Below are 15,628 nucleotides of genomic sequence, written 5' to 3'. Positions count from 1 at the left end.
ACTTGCTTCCTCTGTTGCTGTGGCAGAGCATCACTCCATCAGTCTTTAGGGCACTGTGGCCCTCATTCTGCAGACAGTCAATCTCTAGTCAGCAAAGCACTCAAGCATGTGCTTAAGTCTCATTGGCTTAAGTCTCAGTAGGACTTAAGCATGTGCTTTGATGCTTTGCTGAACTGGGGCCTAAGACAGACCTTAAAAAGTTTAAGGATATTCGTTAAGTCTGAATAACATAATCAGTTCACTGGAGGAGTTCTTTAATTTCAGGACATGGATTCACTTAATGAGTTGTCCAAATTATTTTTGTAGTAAATATATGATACCTAGATGGTGTGATACAGAGGCTTTATAAAGGGACTGATTATACAAATCATTACTCATGTGAGTAAGTCCATCCAAGTCAATTGTAAATACAATGCAAACAAATACAGTGACACAATTAAGAAATTTAAAGATATAACAAATATTGCAACTCAGGTTTTGGGAAACATTTTATAATTTATATATAAAATCTCAGTAAGAAATCAAGTAGAATATCTGACAGAAATATGCGCCTTACAATAATGAGTAAAAAAACAAAAAACAAAAAAACCAGAATACTAATTTTAATTATAAAACAAGAATATGAACAAAACATGTTAAAATAATCCTGGATTATTTGGCAACTCATCACATCATTGCAAGAGACAAATTTGATCTTAAGTTTTACATAGTTAAGCTTTTCTTAACTTGAACATTTGCTCTTACGGGAGTTAATATATATTAAAAAAGATTCTGGCAATAATACCAAGTTCTACTTTTTTAATACCTGTGTATAAAATGTAACACAAAATGCTGAAGCTCCATAGTTATTTGAAGTTAAATATCACTTCTATGGGTCCCTCTTCATTGAAAGACAAACACTGAAAGAACAGTTAAGTTGTGAAATAAAACATTGTTGTACTTCAGAGTAGTTTTGGCTGAAATGGTCTGAGTAAAGCTAAACTAGTACTATTTACTACTCTGAGGTTGGTACAAAATTCAGAGATGAAAAGTTAATCTGGAAAGATGACACTGCCTATTTTATACATAGTTATGAATGTAAACAGAAAAGGAAGAGAGTCCTCTTTACTATGCTAATCTACTTTAATACATGCAAGAGAATATTTTACCAGCTGTCTGAGCATATTTCAGAGAACTTCGGGTTTTAGTCAGCTCTAAAAAAAAAAGATTCCTACTGATGGCTGCATAGAATTTAAAATATCATTAATAAAACCTAAGGTATATACTAAAGTTTACAGACCAGTCCTCTCCATACAATAAATAAAGCGTTCATCATTGATTAGATTCATACACAGTAAAATACAACCTATTTTTACAAGTTCATATACATAGAATATTAATAGGCCCTTGGTGCCTGGTGGAGTGGAAGCATCTGTATTAGCATGTTACATTGGGAAATTCCAGCTTTCTGAGTCAGTGTTAAAATCTGTAATTGTTTTTCTTTCAGATACAAAGTAAACATTTTTTAATCTGTATAATATTCTGTATAAACAATAGTTTATAAAACTGTTTAAAATGTAACTTAAGTTCTGCATCTATTAACTTAGAGCTCAGAAACAAGCACATGCAAATCCCTTTGCTTTAACGCAACAAAACAGAAGCAGAGACCACTCTCTTTTCTTTCAACTTTTCCATGAATATTATCAGATGGTAACAATTATCGCTTTGTTTTCTTTAATGGCGTTTCGTCCACTTTCAGCTGGCCTTTTCTGCGTACCGCTGGTGGGCTGGCTTCCCTTTTACGCTTGCTAGTCTGCATTTTTAACCTAGAAGTTAGAACAATTATTAATAATGCTTAGAATTTTTATAATAGTTTATATTTTCAAAGGGGTTTTAGGTACACTTGCTTAGAGGCACACTCCTCCATCCCAGGGGGAGATGCCAGAAGATACTGTCTCAACTCCCCCATGCACACCACCTCCCTCAGTTGCACAGCATGTAGGGGGACTATACCCACTCCACCACGCCTTAGAACAGGGGTAGGCAACATATGGCATGGGTGCCGAAGGTGGCACGCGAGCTGATTTTCAGTGGCACTCACAGTGCCTGGGTCCTGGCCACCGGTCCAGGGGGCTCTGCGTTTTATTTAATTTTAAATGAAGCTTCTTAAACATTTTAAAAACCTTATTTACTTTACATACAACAATAGTTCAGTTATATATTATAGACTTATAGAAAGAGACCTTCTAAGAACGTTAAAATGTATTACCAGCATGCAAAACCTTAAATTAGAGTAAATGAATGAAGACTCGGCACAGCACTTCTGAAAGGTTGCCGACCCCTGCCTTAGAAGGATGCTACATATACTCACCCTCAATAGCCAGTTAGTTCTACTGGCTGGTGCAGAAAAGACAGGTGGGGGGACCATGTCCCTTTCTCTTCCCCCTTGTTTGGGGGTGGCTTGTGCCCCAGAAAGACATAAGCAGGGTTCAAGTTCCTTCACTCAAGACAGTAAAAAACAGCAATTGACTCGTGTCTCTTGTGCAGGAAAGGGCATAATGGAAAGGCATCTTACCCACTCCCCTTTGTGCATGCACGTGTAGGCCAATCATGCCTTAGCCTAACCACACATGACCACAGCCCGAACTACTGGCCATCACAAAGTACTTAATGTAAACTGAAATGCAGCCTCTAACTGTCAATATACAATATGTGCTTGTCACTATTGCTGCAAGTTACTTAAGCAGTGTGCGTGCTCCCAATGCCACACGCTGGCTGGAGGAATACTGTAGAAGTAAACAATACTGTAGAGGGTTTCTGTAGAGGTAAACAATTATTTGTGCCCTTTATTGCTCCCGTATCATACATAGAGAGAGCCTCAAACTTAAAAACGGAAAAAAATGCTTTCCTTCCCTCTCCTCCCAGTGCCAGTACTAAGACTCTCAAAGGCTCCCTTCCCAAGTTCATCTGATAGAAAGAGGGAATCTCTTTGGAGAATCTGAGTATGTCACATGCTGCTGAAACCTGAATTGCAGTTCTCCTGGCCCCAGCATCTTCTCTATTACACAAAGAATTGCAGCTCAGATTGTGACATTGTTAATCAGGCTCTCCCAAGTACTTTCCAGGATCCTCCAGCATGGAATGGGAAGTAAAGACCTGATATTTCAAATGTAAAAGAATACACAGGAAAAAAAATGAGGAAAAAAGTCCTTTGAAACAGTTTTGGGATATCAGAGAAAGGCAAAACCCACCTTTTTGCTTTGCAGTTCAGCGTTGTAGTAAATTAGATACAGAAAAAAGGATCAATTTAATGACGTCCAAAACAAACAGTAAAAGATGCTTCCATTTTCATACTTACTGTGCCAATGGAGGAGACTTGCTAACTTTTGCCTCACTAGGCGACCTCTTTTTTACTGCTGAATTTTGCTGTTTTTTAGGAGAAACTGGACTTGGGCTGTTGCCTTTAGAAGCAGCACGGGTGGTTGGTTTGCTTGGCTGCTTTCTGAAATGTTAACAGACAACGATGAATGAATACAACAAAATAATCAAATCATATTCAGCATGCATCTGTAATAAGTACAGGAAATTAAAAAACGATATGGCATTTGCCACAAGTGGATCAATACTGTCAATGCAAAATGACATCTGCAAATTTGGGAGTAAAGAAGAATACATCTTAAGAAATCCAGAATTGAGGTTTGTCCTTTATTCTTGTTGTGCTTATCTTTAATTTTAAATTATGCCCAGGGTATGGGAGGTGACTCTTCGTCTGACTCAGAAGGGGAAACCTACTTGCAGCCTAAAAGTCCTCCTTTGGTGACCACGGCGTGGGTTGCACTGTGCTGCCTTTCCCATGGTTGTCCTTTTTTTTTTGCACTGGTGAGCACCCGCTGTCAGTGCGCTGCTTTTTGTGCTTCTTCCTTTGCACTGGGAGATGGTGAACGGTGCAGGGAAGAGCGTGGTGCCAGAGGAGCGCTTTGCACTGACACCGAAGTATTCTGTGCAGAATCGGAGCAGCTTTGCTCGGAGGTTGGTCTGAGAGTAGCTTCCATTAGGATAACCTTGAGTCTTATTTCTCTGTCCTTTTTAGTAAGGGGTCTAAAGTCCTGACAAATCTGGCACTTTTCCCTCATGTGAGTTTCTCATAAGAACGTCAAAGAACTTGAGTGTGGGTCACTCATGGGCATACGTTTGCTGCAGGAGGCAAAAGGTTTGAAGCCCAGGGACTCCACATATCGAGGGACTCTGTTCGTCCCAGGGGCCAAGTGATAATTAGTCCCTAGGTACACTATTTACACTACCTCTAAACTACAATCTCTATATACACTAAAGCTATGCTTAAACCAAGAGCTAAGAATCAGAGTCCAAAATCCACTGGGAAGAAGCCTTGCTGAAGCAAGAGGGATCGTTCCAGCAACATCACGGGCGGCAAGAAGGAAAATTGAGAGGATGAGTGGCCTGCGGTGCCCCTTATACCAGTGCATAAGCATGCGGCTCCAGAGGGCACTAGAGCTGGCCCAACGGATAACACTGAGGGAAAATCTCTGGCAATGGTGGACACAGTGTCCACACATCTAATGTGGAAGCACTTGAACCACCTTAGTTACGAGCAAGTATCTGGTCTTGGGTGTGCTGATGTTAGCAGTGTAGATAACTCCTCCTGGGGGATTCACAGACAAACAACAATTGTATGACTGTTCTTCTGTTCTGCGTATAAGATCTTGAGGGCCAGAGAGTATTGCTGTTAAAGGTGTGGTCTGAACACCAGTTGAGTCCCATAAAGGTAAAAATGAGGTCCTCAGAAATGAAGCCAAGATAGTGATTACTGGAATCCCAATGAAGATGGTGGTGTCAAAGTACGTTGTCACTGAAAATGGAACCAAGATAGGATCTTTTGAGTTAGTCATGCCCTGACATCTGATTCTGTGGTTCCATGGGAATCCTATGCTCAACATAAACATCAGGAAGACTAGAAATGAACTTTTATTTTGCTGCACTGAGAATAGCCCTTAGAATGCACCAGATCATCCATCAGCACTGACAGAGATTGAGGTTGGTCTCTTGGGCAGTACTTTTGGCACCATTTAACTTTTGGCATCAGGAAATAAGATTTCTCTCTAATCTCAAGGGGTCACTAGAATGAAAACTTCTTGCTTTAGCACTGCAGATTGGTGCTGTGTCCTCATTTTTCCTATAATTCTTAGAAGAGAAATGGCAGACGACAATTGTGGTGCTGTCTCCTTTTCTTCTCATGGTCTCGAGGTACAAAAGAAAAACGGCATGGAACTGAGTCAGAGGCCTCTTGCTTGCCTACTAGATCACCCAGATTCTCTTGGCCTTAAACTTGGGAGAAATCCCTACCAGGAGGGCTATGAAGAAGGACCCGGAATTAGTTCTTACATGCCTGATACAAATAAGTGTCTTTGGGAATCTTCAGGTCTTCTTGATTCTTGAGAAGAGAGACTGTCCATCCAAGTTTGCTGATGTAATAATAGACGGTAGCCTAATTGTCTGCTTGAATCAGAAATACCTTTTGGAATACTCCAGTTTTGTACATGACCTCATCTGCAGGAGTTTTATATAAAAGTTGGACTTCTGGAGAGACCAAGTACCCTTCCCTTTATTTGGGCTCCTCATCCCAAGAACAGGGTTACTACAATTTGGATTGGAGTAGTTTGGCAGGCCTTTCCATACTGAAAATTTTATTTGCACTGCCACAACACAGAGTATCTTGAAAGCAGCTAGTTTCCTCAATTCAGCAAGAATACCAGTATGGCCTGTGGAACGTTGTGGGGTGTGTGTGGTATTATGACCACTACAGTAGCCATCAAGTTCAACATCTAGAGCATGGGCCTTGCAGAAACTTGCTGACTCAGGTGAATTCTTCTTGTCACCTCCGTGATGTCCTGGACTTTTTTCAGGGTGAATTAAAGCTTTTAGATGAGCCATGTTTATCAATATTCCTATATACTACATTATTACACAAGAATAAAAGGGGATTTTAGATCTATGAACTTATTAACTGCAGCAGCCTAATGTTGGCAAGAACAGATCCTTCTATGACCCCTTCTATGACCACTAAACATCTTAGGGACACATACTGCATGGGTGCCAGTCCAAAAGGCAACAACTCACTCATTACTAGAATCAATTCCTTATCAGGAATCCAAGATGTAACAAGCAGATGGGATGCAGCCATTATGCATGTGAAGCGTTTGTCAGCACATATCTAGCTGCCCTCCTCTAGAAGGGGTAGGGCTTTACATCTTATGGTGGTTGAACATGTAATTTCTAGATAGTTTCTATCAGATACCACAACTAACATTCTCTCCCCTATTGCATTTTCTTAACTTGACTATCATTGAGTAATATGACAGCACATGATAGAAAAAAGCCTGGCACTGTGATTCAGAGTCTCCAACTTCATTAAGCAAAAAGTCACTAGATACCATGACAATCTGAGAGAGGACTAAACTAATGCCAAATTCAGTACATCTACAACTGCTATAGATGATACCAGAGCTCACTTTACGATGACATGAGGTACAATATTTATAAGGGACAAGATCGCACACACGACTAAGTGTTGTAGCTAAAAAGATAAACTTTAAAGTATTAAAATCTCAGCTCTTTATACATGCAACCCACCAACATGTGTTCCAGTTACTGGTAAACATGCTTTACCATTCCCACCATTCTCTCTGCCAGTTTCAGTTCTGTGAGAACTGAAAAGCATGTCAGTTTCCAGGATGAGTGGAGGATGGCACAAAATATTAGCTTTCAATTGCAAAGACATTGCTTTGTGTTTGGTCTACACATAAAAGTTGTATTGGCATAGCTACATTGGTCAGGGTGTGAATTGCCAGTGTAGATGCAACTATGCAGATGGAAGAGTGCTTCTGTTAACATAACTAATGGTGTTCGGGGAGGTGAAGTTACTACACCAACAGAAAAAACTCTGTCAGCGTAGGCTGTGTCTATACTGGGGGCAATGCTGGCATAGCAGTGGTGACATAGATTGTGTAGAATAGAGACAACCTTAGAGTTGCAATTTGTAGGTCAACCTGTTGGGGAGCTGGGATTTTTAACAGTAATGTTACTGTCCTGTTTTGTAGGGCTGACAGATTTTTCAATATCAGACTTTTTTTTTTTTTTTTTTTTTAAAAAGAGAGGTTAGTTAACGGTACGTCTCTCATAGAAAATTGGTGGCAATGTCTTTTAAAAATACCAGCTAGCCGAATATTACTTTTGAGCCTCTAATCTCGTGGCTGATCTAGTTGTGGCTCCAGAGTGTGTTTCATCATCTTCATCATCATCATCATCTTCATCTTCATCTTCCTCCTGTTCTTTCGTTTCCTCTTCAGCAGCAGATGCCAACCTCCGACGTTTTCTTTCCGGCTCCAGTATTTCTGTCCATGACAAATTTTACATATGTTATAATTTCATGAAAGGCCCTTCAAAAGGATATAGACACTTAGTTTAGAAAAGGCATTTAAAATGGGACTTGTAGTAAAATAAGTAATTTTCCGTTTCCTTCATCCTTCAACACTTTTAATTCACACTTGTTTGACTTAATCTCTCAAACACATTCTCAATAGTTTACTTTGGCAGTTCACAGCCAGAATTCATACAGAATTCATGGGGGTTTATAGAAGCATCTGCGATGTACCAATTCTGACATGAGATTACAGCAATTTACATAATATTTACACTAGCTGTAACCCAATGATTTTTTTCCCAATGAAAGGAAAACACAATAAAGCTGATCTTGTTACAATTTAATGTATACCTAGGCACAGTAAACTCTTCAGTCTGTTAAGAGCAGCACAATTTCATGTCTTACCAGTTTCCTCTGATGGAATCACAGAACATCTGGGCTTTCTTCCTCTTCGACGCACAATCATCTCTGCTTTTCCCGCCTCACCCTCCTGTGATAATGAAAGGAAAGCAAACAAGAGTAATGAAATGTGAGAAAGCGGGCCATTTTTCAGTATACTGCTTAGAGGCTTTCTGTAAAAATGCTTGCACTTACATTTGCTGTTTCTTTCTTATTAGACGTGTCTTTAGCTAAAAAGAAGAAACACTGTAAGAACTCTACCCAAAGATAAAACTGAACTTCAAATCCCTTTACTAATCAATCTTTCAAAAAAAAGTTTCCAAACTCAGTTTATTGGCTTTTTATAAACATCACCAAAGTAGTCGGAAACACATTTAAAGGCTCTCTTTCCAGCAGGGATGGCAACCAACTGCAAACAAAAGACAGGCTTTTTTTGTTTTTGAAAAGAGAGAGATGGTCTATTCATTAAAAATATTCAGGTCTTTAAAATTAAGATTTTTAGGTCACATGAGACTGTTTACTGCATTTATTGATTTAAAATCAGTAGTGAATGCCATTCCACTTTAATGAAAAAGCAAAGTTATTTAACTATTTCAATTGCTATCTAACAGATGAGGATGGCAGCACCAGAAAAGGACAGAGTTTTAGGGTCTGACTGCAACTCTTGCATGACTCAAAAGGGTCTATTCATGTAAAGGTAGACTGGGTCCTTCATTTAATACTCCTGAAGGACTGTGGTGCATGTTTTAAAAATGCATATACAATCTCCATCATGCAAACTATCCTAAGAAGCAGCTCCCCGGCCTGAAAGGGAAACTATACTGTCACTGTAGTGGGTGCTTACAACCTCTAACTTTGGCCTGCCCAACTCTGTGTTGGAACAAAGTCTACTCCATCCCTGGCAGAGAATTTTGCCAACTGGCACCATCTGCATAATGGTGCAGATAGAAATCCCTCATAACAGAAAGGAGGCTTATGACAAAAGCAAATTATTGTCTTTTCAGCCCCCCTCTACAGAACTACTAGCTCTCTCTGCTATCTGCAAGGCATGAGAAAAGCCCACTTCCAAGCCTCAGCTTTGCCAATTTGGTTCGACAAAGCTTGATCATCCTATTAGTCCATCTGCTTATCTGTCATAGCATATATAGAAAGGACATCTATCTATCCAAATTATTAGATTGTACGAGCAGAAACATATACTAAAACTATAAACATGCATTTAATTGTGAATTAATTCACTTGAATTGTGAATTAAATTTATTATTAACATTCAAAGACCTGCATAATTATATTTAATATAGATATATAACAAAAACCTATGAGATTAGTCCTTAAGAACATAAGAATGGCCATACTGGGTCAGACCAAAGGTCCATTGAGCCCAGTATCCTGTCTACCAACAGTGACCAATGCCAGCTGTTCCAGACGGAGCGAACCTAACAGGTAATGATCAAGTGATCTCTCTCTTGCCATCCATCTCCACCCTCTGACAAACAGAGGCTAGGGACACCATTCCTTACCCATACTGGCTAATAGCCATAACCTCCATGAATTTATCTAGTTCTCTTTTAAACTCTGTTATAGTCCTAGCCTTCACAACTTCCTCAGGCATGGAGTTCCACAGGTTGACTGGGCACTGTGTGAATAACTTCCTTTTAAATCTGCTGCCTATTAATTTCATTTGGTGGCCCCTAGTTCTTATATTGTGGGAACAATAACTTTTCCTTATTCACTTTCTCCACACCACTCATGATTGTATATACCTCTATCATATCCCCTCCTTAGTCTCCTCTTTTCCAAGCTGAAAAGTCCTAGCCTCTTTAATCTCTCCTCATATGGGACCCATTCCAAGCCCCTAATCATTTTAGTTGGCGTTCTATGAACCTTTTCTAATGCCAGTATATCTTTTTTGAGATGCAGATCACATCTGTATGCAGTATTCAAGATGTGGGCATAACTATAGATTTATATAAGGGCAATAAGATATTCTCCATCTTATTCTCTCTCTCTTTTTTAATGATTCCTAACATCCTGTTTGCTTTTTTGACTGCTGTTGCACACTGCGTGGACGTCTTCAGAGAACTATCCACGATGACTCCAAGATCTCTTTCCTGATTAGTTGTAGCTAAATTACCCCCCATCATATTGTACGTATACAATATACCTTGCAAAATAAACCTTCTAATGAATAATAAAATGTGAACAGAGTTCATTCATTTTGCTGTGTTAAACTATGAATACATTAACATTTCAGTACATTTTGTAAAATCTTACAAAACATAGATGTGTGTTAAAAAGTACCCCACAAGATAGTACTTTTTCTTTAAAATACAGAGTGGTAGAATCATAGGACTGGAAGGGACCTCGAGAAGTCATCTAGTCCATATAGTATGGATACTCCAGCTTTGCTACAAAGCTTCAATAAAAGTATATAAACAAATTCTGCCCTGAACCTGTATAATAATCCAAAAAAAAAAAATCTTGATCCAATAACAACCACGATAGTAATTGGTGCAAAATAGTTTCAGTTATAAATCCAGTATCATGTGCTCATAACTTGCTGAAAAATTCTTGTGACATTTTCCATGCTTAAAGTTTTGCCCAAAGAAGATTTTTGGGAGGGTTGTGGGAAATTTGAATCAACTGTGTTTCTCTCTCTCTCGTTATACAGAAAAGCCCCCAAACCCTATTTCCTATTCTGAACACTAAATCTCTCCCCACAATGAACCCCCATGCACATAGCCATTTTTAAGCCAGACTTTGAGGTTTCAAACATAGCATGGAACTAGCCTCACTGAAGTGTAATGCCTTGGTCAGGTTTGAAAAAAACCTGTTTTTATTTAATAGTTATATACATTTGAAAATACTACTTGGGCCATGGGAAGTAGTAAAAACAAAAATCACTTCATAAAAATTCTCCTTGGCTGTGAAGCCTACAAAAAACTAGATAGTCGTCAGGCTCCTGGTTTGCTGAGACAACAGCCTATCATGCTGACCAATACCGTCCCATTGTTGCTTTTTATACCTCCCTTGGTCTATCTGTACCCATCTTTTGATCCCATTTCCATAGAAAAAGTGAAGTTAGCTGAGAAAAGATAGGGTGAGGACTTATTTTTCTATTTGTATTTTAACCTCCTTACCTTAATAGTTGCAATTTTGGTATCTGATTCATGGAAAGAGATGGAAGCAAAAGAGGGAAACTGATCACTAGCAGTTGAGAGTCCGTTTTACTATAGCAGCCACTACTTCTGTGTTCTGCCCTGTGCTCCCCAACACAGCGTATGTGCATATAGCATAGCAACATTTTCTATCGTGTATTATTCCTTACTTAACACCAGGAGCAGCACTGTTGAAATAAGTCCTACCAGGATCAAAAGAGAATAACCTAATTGCTATCTTTCTATTCTATATAAAACTCATAAAAGGGATGGACATCATGTTTCTACCAATTCATTTACTTAGTTTCTATAGAGAGGAGAGACTCTTGAATGCAGAGGCAAAGCTCAGGAAGGACACTTTAGAACTGTCTGGAAGGTAAGCTTTTATAGGTCTCCCCCTTCTCTTTCCTGTTCATCTGTTAAGGTAGATGGATAATTTACTTGCTTACCTGTTTGAGAAAACTTTCCTCTAGTACCAAGAGTTGGAGACTGTTGAACCTAAAATTAAAAAAGCCCCAAACATTTCTTAAAATAGAACTAGATAAACCTAGCAATGGATTAGCATGCACTGAGATTTACTTCTGTAGATATAAAAACATGTTTTCAAAACCAGAAACAATAGAAAAGTCTGATTGACATGCAGAACATTTTATATCTAATTTCTTGTAGTGACACTGGTCTGCATTTATTCCATGCATGACTGGACAACAGAGTTTAGAACAATTTGTCAGGTTACTCCATGGCCAAATCAAATTACACCAATTATTGAAACATGCATTTTACACCTTGAAATGCTACTGCTTACTGAACACTTACTGAAAACAACTGAGATCACACAAGTTTCTGAAAACTAACTTTGCACAGTCAAGGCAATTTAACAATATGTCATGATATGTAGGAAAGGAGGGTGTAGTGCAGCAATTTTATGTAAATTTACACTACTACACAAGCTCACAAAATCACTACAGCCACAAGTTAGTGTTCACTCTGGATAGAGGAAAAACTGCGTAACTACAATCTGCTATGACCACAAAAACAGTTGCTTTCACCACTGGATTTAAGAGTCTGCAATAAGGAGTCTAAAGTTCCCTTTGAAGTGTGCATTTATCCCCAGTAGCATTAATGGATCAGAAGCATTCTCCCCTTTCTTATCTCCAACCACTAAGGCTTCACATTATAGGGACACTATTTCTGGTGGAGGGTAGATCCAGCTCCTTCTGGACCCAATCTACGTTGATTGATAAATCTGCCAATGTGAGTCACCACACAAAGACGCAGGACATTCCCTTATAAGGGACTGTTAGAAATTGTCAGCTAACAACAAAAATTGAGTGGGATTAGAGCTAGATGACAAACAGTAATTCTGTTTCACGGAAGATTTCCAAATTTGTTTTCATTCTTATTCGGAACGAAAACAAAACGATGAAAGATGCTCAGCAAAACAAATCCAAAAAGGGCTTTATTGAAAAATTGCTTTGAAACAATTCCAACAATTCCAGGCAGGTTGAAGGGGATTTGGGAGCCTAGAAACCTTGGCTGAGCAGGGAGCCTCAAAGCTCAGGAGCTGGGGTTCTCAGGTTCTTCAGCAGCCTTCTTGTCAGGTTGCTAAGAAGCCGGGAAGATTGGGATTTTGGTTTCACATGGATCCTGGGCCAACTGGCTCCTCAGGCTGCCTGACTCCTGTGGACCATTTTGAATTTCATGACTTGGCCTTTGGAAAAATGCTGAGCCAGAAAATTTCCAAATCAGCTACACTTGAGGTAAAAGTTCTGATTCAACATCACACCACACTATAATTTGACTGGACTGTGCAAAAATGCTTTCAACAGAAAAGGTATCTTCTTTAGCAGCTGTTGCATGTGTTAGAATATTAATAAAATAGACAGCAAAGACTCTTAGAAGTTAGAGGGATACCTAGAGAGCTCTTAATTTACTATTCACATATATCTGTCTTCTGACTAGGCCTATTAGCTTAAATACAAACTGAAATCCCCCATATTGAAACTCCTGACAATATATAGGGATCACACAACCAGCTTTTTTACTAGATCATCTCTTCTATATATTAGGCGAGTGATACTTAGATGCACTGAGCTCATTGATGGAACTAATAGGGTGGGAAAGGAGGCAAAACTGTCTAAGTCTTTTCCTCCTTTCCCAATACTTAGGCCAAAATGACTCCACCATAGGTTATAACAGCATACAAATGTCTGCAATCAGTATTTGAGTTGGTGTGTAAACTTATCTGTAAAAAGTTTGATATTTTCCTTGCTGCTACAATTTTTGAAAGAGAATTTACAGAGAGTATCAGGATCGGAAGGGATCTCAGGAGGTCATATAGTCCAATGCCCTGTTCAAAGCAGGACCAATCCCCAACTAAATCATCCCATAAACATCTACAATGCTGGATTAAAAAAAGTACTGCTAGACTGCTGGACACTACTACTGAGTTCCAATTGGTTAGAATATCTTTTTGCTCACAGAAATCAATATTGGATTATATTTTCACAACCATACACTCAACCATAAATTTCTAGTTTATATATTTATTGATTTGTTTTTTACATCATAAATTACATAAAAATAGTTTTAAATGACCAAAATGTGTGTACAGTGGAGTCGCATCATAGGCGCATTTAACTTATGCGATTCTATCTATATGCGCTCGGCAAAACAACAGAATAACAACAATTTAAATACTGTACCTGTAGTGCGGGCGATTCCGCCTGCCATTCCACTCAATGAGCGTTTGACTATACGTGATTTTCGCCTTATGCGCTGACTTCAGAACCTAACCCCCGTGTAAGATGCGACTCCCCTGTATCCAAATAAAATATTCAGACACTTACATTCCCATTGTTTATGTCAGCTTCTGAATCCACCCCTGAAGAAAAAAAAAAAGTAGATTCAGAAAAAATCATTGTTAACATTTTCATATTTTCCATGAAGGTATCACATAGTACTTACTACTCTGTACTGCTTCAAGAGGGTATTTACGAGGCCTTCCTCTTTTCCGCTTAACTATTACAGGTTGATTTTCCTAAAAAAAGGGGAGAAACAGGCTTTAGTTACTGTAACATCAGGTTTTAAATTAGTGCAGGTATTCATTCAAACAGTGGGAATAATAAGAATGACCATACTATCCTGGCTTTAAGGGAAATCTGAGACCTTTTCTAGTACAAAGTATCTTTCCAATGACATACAGAACAGCCTTCAAATCATAATAGCCAAAAAAGTCGGCAGTCAAACAGCTGAGCCATTCAGATGATCAAAATAAGATTTTTATTTCTATTATTTAAAGACATATGTCCTGAGTAAGAATCGCTGCAGATGTAACTTACACTATACCACTAGTTGGGGTCTACATATTTCAAGGCTTTGGTAAAGAATGCAATCTTTTATCTCTACGTCATTGGCTTGAATCTAGCCCAGGTTGTAAATAACAAAAATCATCATCTGATTGCTGAATTGTAGCCTCTGTGAAATAAGTTAGTAGGTTTCAGTCTAATTTTTACTGGACAGATGGCCAGATCCCAAAAACCACCACCACAACTGGCACCTCATTGGCAGTTCCACGAGAGAGACCAAAGACTGAGGACCTGATCCAAAGCTCACTGAAGCCAAAGACAGTCTTTCCTCTGATTTCAGTGGACTCTGGATCATGCTGTGAATGAGGAATTAAACCTACTTCTCTCTCAGCTCTAGGGTATGTCTACATTGCAGCTGAGAGTGCGAATGGAGCTTGTGTAGATGTACCCATGCTAGCTATAGTCTAGCTACCTCGCTAAAAGGAAAAGAGGATGCTGAAGTGCAAGTTTTATAAGCCCACTTGACATTTCTGGGTACGTACTTGCTAATGCAGCCCACACAAGCCCATGCTGCACTTTCCTCACTTTTCCTTTTAGCAAGTTAGCTAAAGTACAGACAGCACAGATATGTCTACACAAGCTGCAATTCACATCTCCAGCTGCAATGTACATGTACTCTGAGGCTACATCTAGACCACAGGCTAGAGGTGTGATACCCAGCTTGTGCATGCATACTTGAGAGCTAGTGCAAATATAAATAGCCGTCTTGCTGCTACTGCGGCTACACTACTATTTATACTCACGCTAGCTCTTCTCAGGCTAGCACAAATGTATGCAGACGAGTTCGGAATCACACCTTTAACTCATAGTGTAGACATAGCTTTAGAGATGCTTCTTCCAATTTTCGGTTTTGATACAATGGGAGTATTCTAAGTAAATTTGCACTGTCACTACCTGTGCTGTGTCTAGGTAGTGACTGCAGTCTCCAGGACAGTCAATCAATGCACCTTTCACATTTCTAAGCCACATACCTTGCAGACAGAAAACTATTTTAAATTTTTTTGTGGTACTATTTTTCATACCCCTCTGTTTGTAAAGCCAGGCTGCTGCCTTAATTAACATAAATTCAGCTCTCTCTCTCTCTCTGAAGAGGAAAAATATAAATATATTTAAACTTCTGAAAATTGCCTACAATAGCTTTTCCACATATCAATATGTCAAGATTTTGTGCCCTGATACCAGGGCCAGAAATTGATTTCTTATACCATTGGAAAGGGATAGCTCTTGGCTTTTAACAGTAAATAGCAACAATTACTGTGATTTATAGTTTTGAAGAGTCATGAGAT

The 15,628-nt window shown here is 39.0% G+C and overlaps 1 protein-coding gene and 1 long non-coding RNA gene across 3 annotated transcripts in view; one reads left to right on the top strand and one right to left on the bottom strand.

Annotated features, from left to right (window-relative positions):
• Positions 1–15,628, top strand: part of LOC120405909 — a 42,747-nt gene that overhangs the window by 10,526 nt on the left and 16,593 nt on the right. The gene's annotated exons all lie outside the window — the stretch shown is intronic.
• BOD1L1 (biorientation of chromosomes in cell division 1 like 1) overlaps positions 326–15,628 on the bottom strand; it is a 52,772-nt gene continuing 37,469 nt past the window's right edge. For both annotated transcript variants that reach the window (XM_039539838.1, XM_039539840.1), the window contains exons 20-27: positions 13,942–14,014; positions 13,824–13,858; positions 11,424–11,472; positions 8,012–8,046; positions 7,823–7,907; positions 7,226–7,388; positions 3,338–3,481; positions 326–1,805 (exon numbers count right to left, since the gene is read on the bottom strand). In XM_039539838.1, coding sequence (XP_039395772.1) covers positions 1,697–1,805; positions 3,338–3,481; positions 7,226–7,388; positions 7,823–7,907; positions 8,012–8,046; positions 11,424–11,472; positions 13,824–13,858; positions 13,942–14,014 — 693 coding nt within the window. In that variant the 3' untranslated portion in view covers positions 326–1,696. The remainder of the gene's footprint in view (positions 1,806–3,337; positions 3,482–7,225; positions 7,389–7,822; positions 7,908–8,011; positions 8,047–11,423; positions 11,473–13,823; positions 13,859–13,941; positions 14,015–15,628) is intronic.

Source organism: Mauremys reevesii, linkage group 5 (assembly GCF_016161935.1).
Source record: "Mauremys reevesii isolate NIE-2019 linkage group 5, ASM1616193v1, whole genome shotgun sequence".
Taxonomy (NCBI): domain Eukaryota; kingdom Metazoa; phylum Chordata; order Testudines; family Geoemydidae; genus Mauremys; species Mauremys reevesii.
Note: the sequence above shows the minus strand (reverse complement) of the source record. Positions and strands in the feature narration are given on the sequence as shown.